The 15,591-nt window shown below is 43.4% G+C and overlaps 3 protein-coding genes across 5 annotated transcripts in view; 2 read left to right on the forward strand and 1 right to left on the reverse strand.

Moving 5' to 3' along the window:
* Positions 1-15,591, forward strand: part of LOC311009440 — a 41,167-nt gene that overhangs the window by 14,671 nt on the left and 10,905 nt on the right. Inside the window, exons 5-7 of one of the 3 annotated variants that reach the window (XM_084003607.1) lie at positions 5,673-5,802; positions 5,874-5,974; positions 6,348-6,742. The exons of 1 other annotated variant lie outside the window; for it this stretch is intronic. In XM_084003607.1, coding sequence (XP_083859733.1) covers positions 5,673-5,802; positions 5,874-5,974; positions 6,348-6,726 — 610 coding nt within the window. In that variant the 3' untranslated portion in view covers positions 6,727-6,742. Of the gene's footprint in view, positions 1-5,672; positions 5,803-5,873; positions 5,975-6,347; positions 6,743-15,591 lie in introns of those variants that run through there. One more of the 3 variants, XM_084003608.1, reaches the window with a different exon arrangement.
* LOC311009448 (serine/threonine-protein kinase/endoribonuclease IRE1-like) overlaps positions 1-15,591 on the forward strand; it is a 38,378-nt gene that overhangs the window by 797 nt on the left and 21,990 nt on the right. The window lies entirely within an intron of this gene.
* LOC311009040 (uncharacterized protein) lies at positions 9,925-13,800 on the reverse strand (the record flags this gene model as incomplete). Its single annotated transcript, XM_084003015.1, has 3 exons — positions 9,925-10,008; positions 10,312-12,690; positions 13,725-13,800. The coding sequence occupies 2 exons, from the start codon at positions 13,798-13,800 to the stop codon at positions 10,787-10,789; spliced, it is 1,980 nt and encodes a 659-aa protein (XP_083859141.1). The 3' UTR covers positions 9,925-10,008; positions 10,312-10,786.

Here is a 15,591-nt window from a genome sequence, read left to right on the forward strand (position 1 = left end):
AACATTTCGACCTCGAGCGTGATATTACTTTATACAACAGTTATATTTCGTAAAATGTACTGTTAATAATAATAATAATTGACAATAGATTGTGATTTGTTTGTTTATTTAATCATATAAACGGATGAAATTGCTTCCGCCAACAAAAATAGATCCCCACTGAGCGGACTGTTGCCAAGCAACATATAAACAAAACACCATACATAAATGCGGAGTGATTTTGACAGTTTGGTGAACAGTCAGAGTGATGTTGGAAGCTCATATCTCAACGGTATTTAATGGAAATTGTCACAAGTTTAACTACAATTTGTTTTGTGAGCAAGTATTTTATTATTTTTATCATATTTCTAAAAATGAAAATCTTTTTTTTTTTTTTTTTAATTGAGGGTGCAAACTATTTTTTTGGGGTGCAATGCATGCTTATGCACCCCCGTAGAACCGGGCCTGCCCAAAATACTTCAGATTTTTTTTCTTTCCAAACTTCTCCCGGCCACAATTTACACTCTACACACGTTATATTTTCCAATTTTGTAGACAAACTTCTCCTGTCTCTCACAATGTGCTCAAAAAATCTGTGAGATTTACAGAATTTGAATTAGCAACCTCTAAGCGCGGCCACGTCTGTCTTATCTCCTCATTGACTCAAATACAAATCAAGAAAAGGATTTTCAAAGAAAAGCTGAAATCACCACAATTTCTAACTCGCCCTTGCGTCCACAGTTCTGACACTGGGAAAAAATAAAAGTGATCAGTGTCTTCAGCAAAGTCTTGTGGTATATTATTAGTTTAGTTTAGTTTTTTATTTGTGCAAATAAACAAGATTAAAAAAGGCAAAAAGATTTGCATAGACATACATAGATGCACGGGTGGGACAAAAGAAACCCCGAAGGGCTTATTAAGGATGTCCACCTGACATTAAAATACAATAAGGTAAAGAAAATAAAGTAAAAGAAAAAGAAAGACAAACAAAAGTAAAAATTAAAAAGATAAAGAAACTACAAAGTAATTTTACAAAAATGAGAATACATTTGAGTAAAAGTAAAAAAGCAAAGTAAAGATGTAACTAACAAGCAAAAAGACAATACAGCATACATTCAGTTTATCACATTATCATAGGCTTTTAAAATTAGGTACATTTTAAGATATTTATTGAAAGTAGCTAAAGATGAGTGTTTACGTAGAGTAGCTGGAAAACTGTTCCAAACGACTGGACCTCTGTCCCTAATAGAAAACTGTCCCAGATTTGTTCTGAAAAATTGCCGGTGAAGGAGATCTACAGATCTGGTCTGATGACTATGGATCTGTGACCTAGTTATAAAAAAAACTGTTAAAAGAAGAGGGAAGTAAATTATTGAAAAACTGGAAAACAAAAGTGCCGATCTGAAGAGTATTCACATCATATATGCTTAACAACTCCAGATTCCGAAATAATGGAGCACTATGAGCGTCCCAACTGGAGTTGGTTACAGATCTAACAAATTTTTTCTGTAACAGAAAAATCGAATTTACACTGGTTTTGTATGTACTAGCCCATACTATATTACCATAGTATATAAAGGGATAAATAAGGCAGTAATATAAATCCATACAAATTTTCCTTGACAGCACGTGTCTTACTCGTCTAATAACCCCAATGTTTCTAGCCAATTTATTGGACACCTGTGATATGTGTTTTTTCCAATTGAGCTTATGGTCAATAAAAACCCCAAGGAACTTAACATTGGAAACATTAGCAAGTGCATTGTTCGCCATAAAAATTGGCTGGATAGGATCGGATAGAATAATATTTTTAGGCTTAAATATCATATAAGCACACTTCTCTACATTAAGGGATAATTTGTTGAATTTGAACCAGTTATCCAGCCGATCGAGTACGCTATTCATTCGATCTATCAACTTGTGTTCATCTTTATCGGTAATGAAAATATTTGTGTCATCGGCATACAAAATAAAAAGAGCTTCATCAGATATTAAATGCAGATCATTAATATAAATAAGGAATAAAAGAGGTCCAAGTATGGAACCTTGAGGAACTCCACACTGTAGATGACTGTAAGTCGAGTTAGCTCCATTCCATACTACATACTGTTTCCTGTTGAACAGATAACTTTTAAACCAATCAAGCTCAGTCCCAGGTACCCCATGAGCCTGAAGCTTAGTTAATAAAATATTCGGATCAACGGTATCAAAAGCCTTGGATAAATCAATGAACACTCCAATTGTGAGTTCCTTGTTGTCCAAAGCTGTAGATATTCTGTTAACTAATTGGACCAGGGCCATAGAGGTAGAATGTATTATCCACGTGTATATTTCCAGACTAAATGATTGTCCCAGTCTCGCCCTGACTCAGGACCATGTCACCAACTTTTACATAAGGAATTTTAAGTCAAGCTTTACATTTTTGTCCAACGTTTTAGTCGAGCGTCAAAAAGCACTGACATTTTCAATTGTTCTACTACTACACAAATGTAAATGATGAATTTGTGAAAAGAAGCATAATGATGAACCTTAAAGGCACCATATGTAAGAATGTAGCCAAAAAATGGTACTACACTCAAATTCAAAACACTACCGTGAGTCGTATGCGCCTCCCCCTCCACCCCCTCCCCTCCAGACTGGAGGTTGCCAGAGCTGTTGGCGTATCCGAAGGCAGCCTGACAGCGGAGTAACAACGTCACTCATTTCGATCACAGAAACAAACGTTAGCAGCACAGCTCGTAACAGGACAATGCTAATGCTGCTGTCTAGGAGAAGTGTAGCCAATCCTGCATCCGATTTCAAATTCCTCTCAGCTTTCAACTGTCTCCACCGTTCAAATGCATCCCCTATATAGACCCTCGCTTTGCCTCAGTTTTTATCTTGGCATTTTTTGTGAATCATAACGAGCTCTTTTGGGTTTCGTTGCCTACGCCATTGTAGCTCAGTCAAAACTGGCAGCTGAGACTCTACTGACTGCAATGCTTTGTAGACGCCGGTGGGTGGCGCCACGTGCCAAAACATGTTTTCAAAACATAAACATGATTCGCAAAATATTTTTTTAAATGCAAATATTTTGGCTGTACTGTTGTTGTTGGTGAGTTCAGTATGTTATATGATCATTGTTCCTGAGTCTCTATGACATATTAAGATGATTTTACAGCCAGTTGCTTTAGATTTCGTACTTGTACCTTTAACCTTATTAACCTTTAGCATCATCATTTTGTCTTTTTCTCAGGAACTTTGAAGCAGAAAACTGGATGACACAGAGTTACAAATGACAGAACCCCAAATCCCAGTTGATGGTATCATGCCCTTGCAGAATCCTCAAACCAATCTGACCACAGCCAGGAATTTAGTACCTGAATGGATACCAAGGAGCAAGAGGTGGAGACCAAAATTACAGAAGCTTTGGAATACTGATGAAAGAAAAATAACCAAAATTGGGAGCATGATTTTTGTGAATGATGCAGAATTCCGCATAGCGAAGGGAAGTTATGGTACGGAGGTCTTCTTGGGGCTGAGAGTTGATGGCACTGAAGTTGCTATTAAGAAAATGTCTAAATGCAACTATCAGGTCCTGAAGAATGAAGAAGGAATTATACGACTTCCAAAACTCGATCATCAATTTATTGTGAGATATGTCGATGCCTCGCAGGATGAGCACTTTGGATATCTTGGTCTTCAACTTTATGAATACACCCTGGAGGAATACATCATAAAAAATGATGGTGGTCTGCAGACAAAGAAGCTTGTTTACCAAGTTCTCAAGCGTATAAACGTGCTTCATTGTCAAAGTCCTGCAATTCTCCACGGAAATGTGAACCCACAGAGTTTTGTGATAGGTAAGACAATTCCAAATGTACACATGATGGAATTAATGGGATACTTCCCACATTTGCATTAAGCTTTGTATTGTCAGAAACCGTGCATCATTCACTCATTTCCCCCCAGAGACGAGAGCGCCGTATTTCTATCCTGAAAAAGAGCCTCCGATGATGCAAATATCGTCATTTGGCATCATCGGAGGCGGCTATGGTTAGAGTGGGTAAGACTACAACAAGTCACTGTCTGCCTTTTCTCAGTCAAGAAGGCACCAAATTCTAAATTTATTTTGCATTGCGACTAAATATATGACCCACTTTCAATACACATTGATGTTTCTACCGGTGAAGTATCCCTTTAACCACTTAACATACATAACTTAAAATTTAAGTGATTAATTTATGGTAAATGGTAAATGTGCCTGCATTTATAAAGCTCTTTACTCTACATTCATTCTATTTACCCATTCACACACATTCAAACAGGCAGAGTGAGCCGTTGGGAAGATCGGTGGTTTGAATCCTAGAAAAGGGCTATATGAATACATGCAGAGTTTTGGAGTTTGTGTGATTTTTTTTTTTTTTCCGCCCTACAGATGAGTTTGGGAACGCAATATTGACTGATTTTGGCAGGAGTAAGCAGTTACTCAAAGGCCAAACAACTCATCACACACGCTATGGAGGAACGAAATGCTGGATGGCCAGGGAGACTTTAGCCAGAGAAGGTAACACGGACATACCCTACAAGGCAAGCACCGATATACAGGTCAGTCTTTCTGCTACACTATTGTTAATTGGTGAAAAATACTTCCTTAATTGCCCAAATGTTCTGTCATTTCTAAAGGTGGCAGGGATAGTGGTTTATTTTATCCTCTCTGGAGGACACCATCTGTTTGGTGACAAATCCTATGAATGTGGGGACAACATTTCTAAAGGGAACTACACGTTGGACCGTGTTCAAGACGTGGTGGCAAAGGATCTCATCGAGTGGATGATCAACAAAGAACCAAAGAACAGACCTACAATGAAGCAATGCTTGATTCATGCCTTCTTCTGGACCCCCAACAAGTAAGAAAGAAATGCTGATTGATTAATAGATTGGTTTTAAAATATAGATTTTCTATGGGATGGCAGGTTTATTTATTTATTTATTCTACAACTTTGTTCCAGAGTGAAATATCACTTTGGTACAAATATCATGGTTCCCAGACGATCTGCCCAAATTACTGGTGATCTTTTCATCAAGCCCAGATATGGATGGACATTTGAAGTCCAGCGTGAAATGTCTTCATAGCTAATATGATTAGGATTCATCCTCTGGGCACCATGGATATCTGTGCCACATTTCATGGCTGTCCCTTTAATAGTTGTTAAGACATTTTATCAAAGCCAGAAATGTCAAACTGCAGGTGGCATAAGAGTTCAAGTCATGGAGACTGCCAGAGTCAGTAGGATTCATCCCCTGGGGACCATGAATGTTGTCATTACAGACATGTCTGAACTAACCCTGACCCCTGTATTTGTCCATGGACAAGCCTCTTTTGCTGAGCCAGGATGTTTTATGGGAAATGGCATTTGTTAAAACAGTGATGGATCATTTGCATTCTTATCTACATGTACAGTATATAGTGAATTACAAGACATACATAATGACTGGCCATGTTTCAAAAGACAATGGTTACCTTAATCATGGAACAGAACCTGAAAGGAACGCTTTCACTATGGCTTTCTATTAATCAAGGATAGAATTATTATATTCACATCATATATTCATATATTTAAATAAAATGTAACACCATTTCATTTTAGATTTTCATTTTGAGGTTCTGTTCATTTTGCAATTCATATATCCTGAAATATACTATTTTTCAGGAGAGTTCAATACTTAAAAAGGATTGGCAACAGGAAGGAGGTGGTAAACTACAGAAGGGCTGATCAGGAACTGATTTGTTCACTGGAAAAATGTGCCGGGGATGGATTGTTCAAACAGTGGAAAAATAAGGTGAGTCCAACATAACTGTATGTTGTATTCCTACTTTCCGATTCATGACCTTTTGTTTTTTGGTGTTGTAGTTTCCGCCAGAGTTGGTCCAAAAGATGGATCCCAAGAACAAAGCCTACCCTGACAACCCACTGGCATTACTGCGATTCATACGAAACGCCCATGAGCACCCGTGAGTGAAATGATGTCTTATAATGTCACAAACTAAACGATTCTTCATAATCGGTCAACTGTGAAACAATAATCATACACTTTCATTTATTTTCTTATTTCCACTTCCATTTATTTTGGGGTTCTGTCAATTAATCTGTTTATTTAAAACAAATACAAATTTATGATTCTGAAGAATAATTAAAAACAATTAAAATATGACATTCCACTGCTTGTTGAAACTATGCACCATATATTCACCCTAATATTTGTTTTCAATCAATCATCCTGAAAAAGTATTTTCTTGCAGTTCAATTTAGAAAGTAATATCATTCCCCACAATTTCCTTAAAAATATGACTAAATAGTAAATAAAACATTTCTCTTTTTTTCCAGTCCCGATGATGTAACCAATCTTGATCTGGAGATGATATTTCCTGGCCTCTTTGGATGTGTTTACACGTTTGCAAAGATCCAAGGGTGGAATTCAGAGACCCCCTTGAAGGAAATGTTTGAAGAAGAAGACATCGACAACAGCTTTACAAGGGTGTCCTTCAGCCCTGAGGAGCCTCTGGGTGTCCCAGTCCCAGAGTCTGAACCCATTGATAATGTCTGTGTCTTTTTCATTTCTGACATTTTCAGTTTTAACGTAAAAGGGGGGAGGGAAATGGTTTTAAAAATAATTGGCATTATTATTGCTATTGTATTTTTTGTAATGATTAGTTTATTCATATTATACTATATATTGTTCAACATTGGTAGGCCCTACATGTAATTTCTATATTTACATCATGAACCTGTTGTTGAAAAATGAATCTGCCCAATAAAGATCAACAACCAGGATCAGCTTTTTCTCCGAGGTTTATTCCACTAAGTATTCGCAGAAGAAAGTACTGTTCATCCCTGCCTTCTGATGCAAAGGTTCAGACTCAGCAGGAACGACCCTGAGTCTAACAACAATCTCCCTTTTAAGGAGGAGGAACCATGGACAAAGGACGGATCATGTCCTATCTTACAAAGACAAGATGTACAGGCAAGGTCAAGATTTACAGAACACAGGTGTCATAGTCCTGAAATTATCTTATGTCAATGTGGCACTCATGTTCATATCATCTACAAACAGGCATTCATTTTCGTCATAGCATAACAGTCAGAAGAGGAGATGCGGATCGGCGTCTAGCCTGACAAATATTCTGATTATAAACTACAAACATCCAAAATTCCCATTACAGTCCCCCCTTTGAACATTTTATGTTCACTAGAAAAGGTAATTTATAATTGTGTCTCTAAATGTCTCTAATTCACGGCAAGGTTTAACAGGGCATGCATTGAACCTGGAGAAAAAGCCTTTTATATTATGAAAGAATAAAACATAAGCTGTTCTTAATTGCATTCTTCATTACACATGCATGTGGAAATAGTGAACAAGCAATATTGATCAAACAAGAAAATCATACTATTAAAAGCACAAGCTAAACAATTTCATATCAGGAGTTGCCATCATGGTACCAGGAACAGAACCTCTTTCCCAGGAGTATACAAACTTCTATACTCTACTGATAACATGTCTGCTATGAGCACAATAATCACAAATATACCAATAATAAGGAAAAAGAAATGGATAATTATAAAAAGAGAACCCTCCAACCCTGCTTTCTCTTTCTGATACAGACCACCCTTCCCTCAAACATACAGGTCATGTGTAGTGACCTGGTGCTTTGAAACCTTCACCTTACAGGGAAAATGATGCACAAAATATGATTAGCAGGTGGAGTGAGGATATAACATACATGTATCTGAACAAATTTCTACCTCAGGGCCCCATAACCTACCATCGTAGCTCAGCTGCTTTCTAAAATCTACAGCCCCCTGACAAAGTCGTTTGCCATTCTTCACCGGGTTGAGACGAAGGGCTTCTAAACCACCCTCCCCCTTTGTAGCGGACTGGTTGAGCTGTAGAAGGTAAAGGAACTAAGTTCGGACAGGTAGACAGGCGGTCCCTGAGTGAGACAATTCGCACACAATTACATTTCAAGGTTCACACAAAAAGGGTTTTATTATTAAGCATGAAGTTGTAGTGTGATCCCCTTCTAACATCTATGTGTGAGTTAACATATCAGATTGACTCAATATCTGAATCCAAAAAGGGCGGTACCCACAGATCTTCATCTGGAACAATGGTGATTTTCGGGTACTGTCCTACGGCAGAGCTCACCGCCGAACCCACGAGAGCTCGGCAGCAGGGCAGTACGCAACAAACGACCAGCAACATTACAACCACAACCATCAACACAGGTGATAGGAATTTGATGGCGGTGGCTTTCCATCCCCCCTCTGTGAGCCAGGACCAAATGTCCCAGCCCTCAAAAGCCTCAGAGTCCTTGCTTTTCTCTCTGTGTAACAGTTCGTTCAGGTGGGCAACAACATGGGTCATGTTGTCATCTATTGCAGGCACGAAGGTACAGCATTTTGTCCCTATGACATGGCACACGCCTCCCTGTGAGGCTAGGGTCAAGTCGAGGGCGACTCTATTTTGCAGAGCCACGTTTCTGATGCCCTGGACAACAGGGGACAATGCTGCAAAGCCGGCAGCTGTGAGTTCAGTCAGATTTTCGAGTTCCAGGGATATTTCATCAATCTTATGTGCATTGTTGACAGTCCCCCACCAGGGGAGGATTCCCGAGAGCCCCTTCTCGGGTTGTGAAACACGTGTTGCCGTGCGCCTGGCCCTGTGCGGTCTGTAGTAGTGACTGTAATGAGTGTGAAAATATTCCAGGCTCGGCACAATGGCAACAGAAGGCAAGAGTCTGGCGAGATAGCAAGACCCACACCAGCCTGGTCTCAAGGACTGATAGACGTGCTGTCCACACACCCACACATGCTGTCTCAATGCACCAAACCCATCGCTAGAGGGCATGGTTACCACGGGGTTGTCCTCCCCCTCTCTGCCTAGACTGTGTGTATGTGTGAGGTTCAATCTGCCAAGGTAAGGGTTCATGCCCCTGCACTCAGGTTCGGTGTATGCAGCATGAGTTCCATGCGCTGCCACACGTGGCCTTGACTGTCTGGTTACAAAAGGATGTGCCCAGGTTGTGGTCAAGCGATGTCCAGCACTCTCTCACAAAGCACACAGCTCCTCGTTGCCGTGTGGGATTTGTTGTCATTATTGAATGGTGCACCTCACTCAGAGCAGTTGTAACATTTCTGAATCTCACCGCGGATCCTTCGTAGCTGACGACGCTGATGTTCAAATCCTCCAACCAAGGAGCAAGGTTTGTGATGATTCGTTCTGGTGATTCCACAGGCTTGGTGAAGGCCACCATGACCCCCATGGTCTCAGAGATGTTCAGTGGCCAGGGTGCCACAGGCAGTGCTGTGCCCACGCCATTGGGGAGTTGGGCGCAGACATAACAACTCTCATTCGTCACCAATCTGGCGGCCAGAGCGACGGCTCGGTACCAGGCGTTCTGTTCCGGCCGGGTGACCGGGGCGACGTCCACCGTGGGTAGTTCTGGTCGGTCCAGGCCCGCGAGGCCGAAGTAGGGCTCGATCTGCAGCAGGAGAAGCAGGAGGAGATGCGTAGTCAGCAGGTGCAGCTGACGTCGCCCCCTGTTCTGGAGTGGCGGGCTGCTGAAGGTCGATGCCATCTGGCTTTCTCTGATCGGCCTGTGTAGGAGCGTCGGCTGATGGCTCTGGGATCCTTCTGCAGTGCCTGGCGTGGATCCAGGTGGCTCTCTCTGCGATCTTTACTGCAGTTTCTGTGACGAGCAGCACCTGGTAGGGCCCGTTCCACCTTCGTGATCGCCAAGTTTTCCTTCTCAGATCTCGAACCACGACCCAGTCACCTGGCTCCAGGTTATGCAGTTTTTGTGTGGTGGGTGTTGGCAGTGCGTCTTTCACCTGTTTGTGAATATCAGAGAGAACAGAGGTTAGGTGTGCGCAATACCGTAACATTTCATCCTCACAATGCCCTGTCTCAGGGAGTTGTCTTAGCTCAGGCCCAATCCCGGTTCGCAAAGGCCGGCCGAACAGGATTTCAAATGGGCTGAGGTTATTTCTGGACCTCATTCTCCCCCTCATGTACATCAACACAATGGGGAGGGCCTTAGTCCAGGGTAGTTTTGCCGCCCCACTGCTAGCTGGGTGATAGCTACAATGTCGCCTCAGGTCGAACCCAAGGTACTGGCTGATGCTTTTAAGCGCGGCATTTACAAAAGGGGTCCCGTTGTCACTCGAAATCCGAGAGGGCACTCCCCATCTGGGAAGAATTTGTGTAAGTAAGGCTTTTGCCACTGCCGACGCGTCTTGTTTGGAAGTGGGAAAAACCTCGACATATTTTGAAAAAAAAATCGACCATCACAGGGCAGAATTTCTTTCCCTCACTTGGTGTTAGTTCTATGAAATCCATTTGTAGGTGATCAAACGGTCTGCTTGCTGGGGGATGGGCGCTCTGTCTGACCCTGATGCCTCTGCCCACATTGTTTGTTGCACAGATCACGCATCTTTTGCAAACATTTTGGGAGTAAAGTGAGAAGCCTTTAGTGAACCAATGTCTCTGGATGTCACGTGTCATCCCCTCTTTTGACGCGTGGTCTTGACCATGCGTCAATTTAGCGTAATAGTGAAACAAATAGCCTGGTAGGCAGGGCTTATCGTTGGGACCATACCAGACATTTTGTTTCACCACCCCGCCTGCCCGTCTCCAAGCATGTTTCTCCCCCTGTGTTGCTCTGCTCTGTAGTTCTTGTAAGTCTGCATCGGGTGTTACAGCTGGGCTGGAAGTGATAGCGAGCTGTGTTATCAAAGGTTGCTTAGCAGAGACCTTGGCTGCAGAATCAGCACAGGCGTTTCCTTGTGAACGAGGTCTGTTTTGTGTGTGTGTGTGCTTCGCATTTGCATATGGCGATGTGACGTGGCAACAGCAAAGCATCAAGGAGAGAAGCAACCAGTCTGTGGTGAGCGATGGGTTTGCCCGATGCAGTCAGAAAGTCCCGGTTGGCCCAAATTTGTCCAAAGGAGTGGCAACCCCCCCACGCGTATCTGCTGTCTGTGAAAATAGTGACAGTCTTACCTCTAGCCAGTTTGCATGCCTCAGTCAGAGCCACCAGCTCTGCAGCCTGTGCTGAATAGTTAGATGGGAGAGGCTCAGCCAAAAGTGTCTCATGTAATGTGGTGACTGCAAACCCTGATTGGTTGAGGCCTGTTTCCAGGTTCCTTGATGCTGAGCCGTCCACAAAGAGCTCCATGTCGGGGTTGTCAAGTGGTGTTTCCCGGAGGTCAGGTCTGGGGGAACAGATTTCGTTAATGACAGCCACACAATCATGGGGCTCCCCATCTTCAGCTGTGGGGAGCAAAGTCGCAGGATTTAGTATGGTGCAGCGTTGTACAGTGATGTTAGGCAGCTCCAGTAAAATGGTATTGTATCTTAGCCACCGCGCAGGGGACAGGTGTGAAGTTTTCTTCTCTAAAAGGATCATAGAGACTGCATGTGGTACTAATAAGGTTAGTGGAGAGTAACCTACAATGTCACGTGAAGCTACGACTGCTTTCTCAGCTGCGGCCACAGCTCTGAGGCAAGCCGGAAGGCCGGCTGCCACGGGATCAAGTTTGGATGATAAATAGGCAACAGGCCTTTTTTGCCCCCCATAGTCCTGCAGTAACACGGAAGTCATGTAGTGCCCCTTCTCATCAACAGTTTGTGTAAAAGGTCGGCTGCAATCAGGGAGCCCCAGAGTGGTGACCTGATTACAGGCGAACTGTAATTTGGATGAGCTGACCTTGTGGCCATTGTCGGCCAGGTGTTTTAGCAGGGCCAGCGTGTCAGCCACGCAGGCTTCTCGTGTGGGAGAACAAATCATTAAATCATCCACATATGCCAGCAAGGCGCTGTTTTGTGGCAGACTTAAGGATTCTAAATTATCGCGCAGAGCGGCGTTGAAAATGGTGGGAGATTCGGACAGGCCCTGGCACAAACGGGTGAATGTGTAAGTTTTACCTTCAAATGTGAATGCGAACCAGTACTGGCTGTCGGGATGTATGGGGACGCTGAAGAAGGCATTAGCCAAATCAACAACAGAAAACCACTTACTTTCAGGTGGGACCTGTGAGAGGATTGTGTGAGGATTTGGTACCGTAGGGGCGCGCGCGTGGATTGCTGCATTTACCGCCTGCAGATCCTGAACAAACCTCCATTCATCTGGCGCGCCTGGAGGCCGAATCTTTCTCACCGGCCATATCGGCGTGCGGACGGGTGAATTTTCGCAGGGGACGATGACGCCTGCTTTGAGGAGGGCCTCAAACACCGGTTTGATGCCCTCCACAGCCTTTTCTCTTAGTGGATACTGCCGCTGGCAGGGCCTGTAGGAGGATTTTGGAGTGATTACAATTGGTTCAGCATTCTTTATCAACCCTACATCATGTTTGTGTCGTGCCCATACCTCTGGTGGTACCTGTTTTAGCTCTGGGATGTCACTGACATTATTGACCATCATCCCCGTGTGTGGAGGTGTGAGGTGTGGTGCGTGAGATACCTTTGGGTTTTGAAGTTTAATTTCGACGGTTCTTCGAGCAGCGATCGCCTTTTGAATTTTAACTCGGTGCACCTTTAACCCCTGATGATACTCGGTGTTGGGGTCATCCGTTTGTGTCCACTCAGTTGCATCGATGCATTTTTTCAGCCAAGGTTCCAAGATTTGTGAATCCCCTCCTTTGATCAAGGAAACAAACGGGAACTGCGGCACTTTGAACGAAATATCAGACAGGCACACAGAGATTACACATCGTGCGTCATCCCAATACAGATAGAGCAGTTTTAGGTTATCACACAGGTTGTTCTGTCCAAACCATGTTTGTTCAAATGGTTCATCTTTCCCTGTGGAAGTGTGTGCAGCACAAAACAAGTCTGTGTGGTGCATGACATCAGCGTGTGTGAGTGCAGCTGTGTGTGTGAGTATGTTTGTTATGCAGCGAGGTCTGAGGAGGAGAAGTGCCACTGATACTGATAAGTTATTTCTGTGCCGAGGGAAGTGAAAAAAGCCTGATTGTGTGAAACGTTTCTGAGTATGGTGAGGCCTTCTGGCCCTGAGCTTATGTTTACGCCCAAAACACACATAAGGTCTCTCGCCACAAGATTTATCGGACATAAAGTCGACAAAAGAAAAGAATGTTTAAAACTGCCCTTCAGCTTGTCTACACATGTCAGTGGGACAGTGTATTGTTCTGTCACCAAGGTACCCGAGGCCCCGACAGATTTTGCACATCTACCGCTCAATTCAGGTGTTGTTTTGAACTCTGCGTGTCGTATAACAGACTCTGTTGCTCCTGAATCTACCAAAAAAGTGAGGGGTGTGCCTTCAACAGTGAGTGTTATTGTGGGTAAATTCCGATAGGCAGCTTAGAGTTTAGTGAGGCATACATTCCGTCAAGTTTTCTGTTTTCTGATGTGTGTGAGTTTTCTAAGTGATCAATGGCCTTGAGTATGGAACTGCAATTGTCTTGTGTAGGCTGTGTGGGTGTGCTGGTGTGCTCACGTGTCCCATGGTCGGGATGGGGGTCTGTCTCTGATCCAGATGCGCCCGTCTGCTCCCTTTCAATCGGCCGGGGGCGACGTAGGCCATCGCCCCACCCTTCCGAACGGCGTTCGCCCATCTGAACCCGACTCCCTTTGCTTGAGGTTGCCTTTTAGAATTTCCAATTGCCTGACACTAAGACTGCCTCTATCGGGAAAACCGCACTCAGTGACCCAAATTTCAAATTGATCGACGCAAGATTCACCGTAGTTTGTGATCATATACTGGAGGTTTGGGCTAAGAGCCAGGCCATTATCCCGTTTGCTTTGTGCTGACCCCATTTTCGCGTTTAATTTAGGCTTTCGTTAAAGTCGAACCGGTATGCCAATTGTTTGATTGATTTTGTTTTTGTTCTTGAAAACAGTCCGTAGGCTGAGTTAAAAAACAAACGGCAACAAAACTTTTGAGGAAAGGGTTTTTCCCTTTCTATTCTCTCTCTCCTCTCTCTCTCCCCTGCAGCGGAGGAAGGGAGGGCAGAGGGGGAGCGCTGTTGATGAGACCTTGGGATACCACAAGGTCCCTATTCACAGTTAATATTACTTATAATATATTTCTCCAATCTCCACCACACACACAGACATACAGGCAAAGGATAATTAGAGATGGAAAACGATGAAAAGGGCACAAACGAGAACAACACACAGAAAATGACCACTAGGTCCTGGTCCTCGCAAGGCACCTACTTCACACAATGCAAGCTATAGGGTCCCTTCTAAAGAAAAAAGCGCTTATCACCCATTTGTTGAACGGACTTAACCCGTCTGGGTGAATAACACTGGCAGTGGCCAAATCTGCCAGCTAACTCAGCTGTCCTACTGGCTCGAAGATAGGGATGTGCTTATACCACTGTCTTCCTTTCGGTCCAAATACCAGGTGATACCAAGGCTGGTATCACCGATACTAATACAGACACTGATACTGTTGGATGTCCATGTGTATATGAAAATTACGACTTTTACAATGCATTAATATTTCCTGCAAAAGTGGACTTGGAATCGATATTTTGATGTGAAGACTGATTCTAAACAAAACTCACTCCAAACTGGAAGTATCGATACTGGCGGACCGATATGCACATCCCCACTCGAAGACAACCAAAGAAAACGTTGCTGTAAATCCCTCCAAACGGAACTAGTCCGTGAGACAAACGTTTTTACCAAACCTTATACTTAACAGACTCGAACTGAAAAGAGCAGTTGATCAAGCTGCTGGCCGACCCTTGCACAGACTCGCACTGTACGTCAATAACAAGTGGACTCGAACCACTTGCAGAGGAGGGACTGGAACCCTCGTCTTTGGTACCACAATCAGACGTCAATAACAAGTGGACTCGAACCACCTGCAGAGGAGGGGACTTGACAGACTCGAACTGTACCTCAACCCTCGTCTTTGGCCCACAATTTGAAAAGAAACTCACCGGAGAATATTGAAGAGATCCCTCCACCAGGTTCGCGGGCACCAACAGTGAGAGAGCACGCCCGATAGTTGGACGTTAGGCCCCCACGTCCCAGCTGGATTTTATGCCGAGGTTGGAGTAGGAGCGTCGCTCCACTGTGCACAGATTTCACCGTCAGTCCTGTCCGCACGTGCCTCTCACTCTTGGTGCCCACCCAGGGACGCCAATTGTTGTGGAAAAATGAATCTGCCCAATAAAGATCAACAACCAGGATCAGCTTTTTCTCCGAGGTTTATTCCACTAAGTATTCTCATCTGCAGAAGAAAGTACTGTTCACCCCTGCCTTCTGATGCAAAGGTTCAGACTCAGCAGGAACGACCCTGAGTCTAACAACAATCTCCCTTTTAAGGAGGAGGAACCATGGACAAAGGACGGATCATGTCCTATCTTACAAAGACAAGATGTACAGGCAAGGTCAAGATTTACAGAACACAGGCGTCATAGTCCTGAAATTATCTTATGTCAATGTGGCACTCATGTTCATATCATCTACAAACAGGCATTCATTTTCGTCATAGCATAACAGTCAGAAGAGGAGATGCGGATCGGCGTCTAGCCTGACAAATATTCTGATTATAAACTACAAACATCCAAAATTCAAATTCCATTACAAACC

Source organism: Eutrigla gurnardus (assembly GCF_963514095.1).
Source record: "Eutrigla gurnardus genome assembly, chromosome: 23".
In the NCBI taxonomy this organism is placed as follows: Eukaryota; Metazoa; Chordata; class Actinopteri; order Perciformes; family Triglidae; genus Eutrigla; species Eutrigla gurnardus.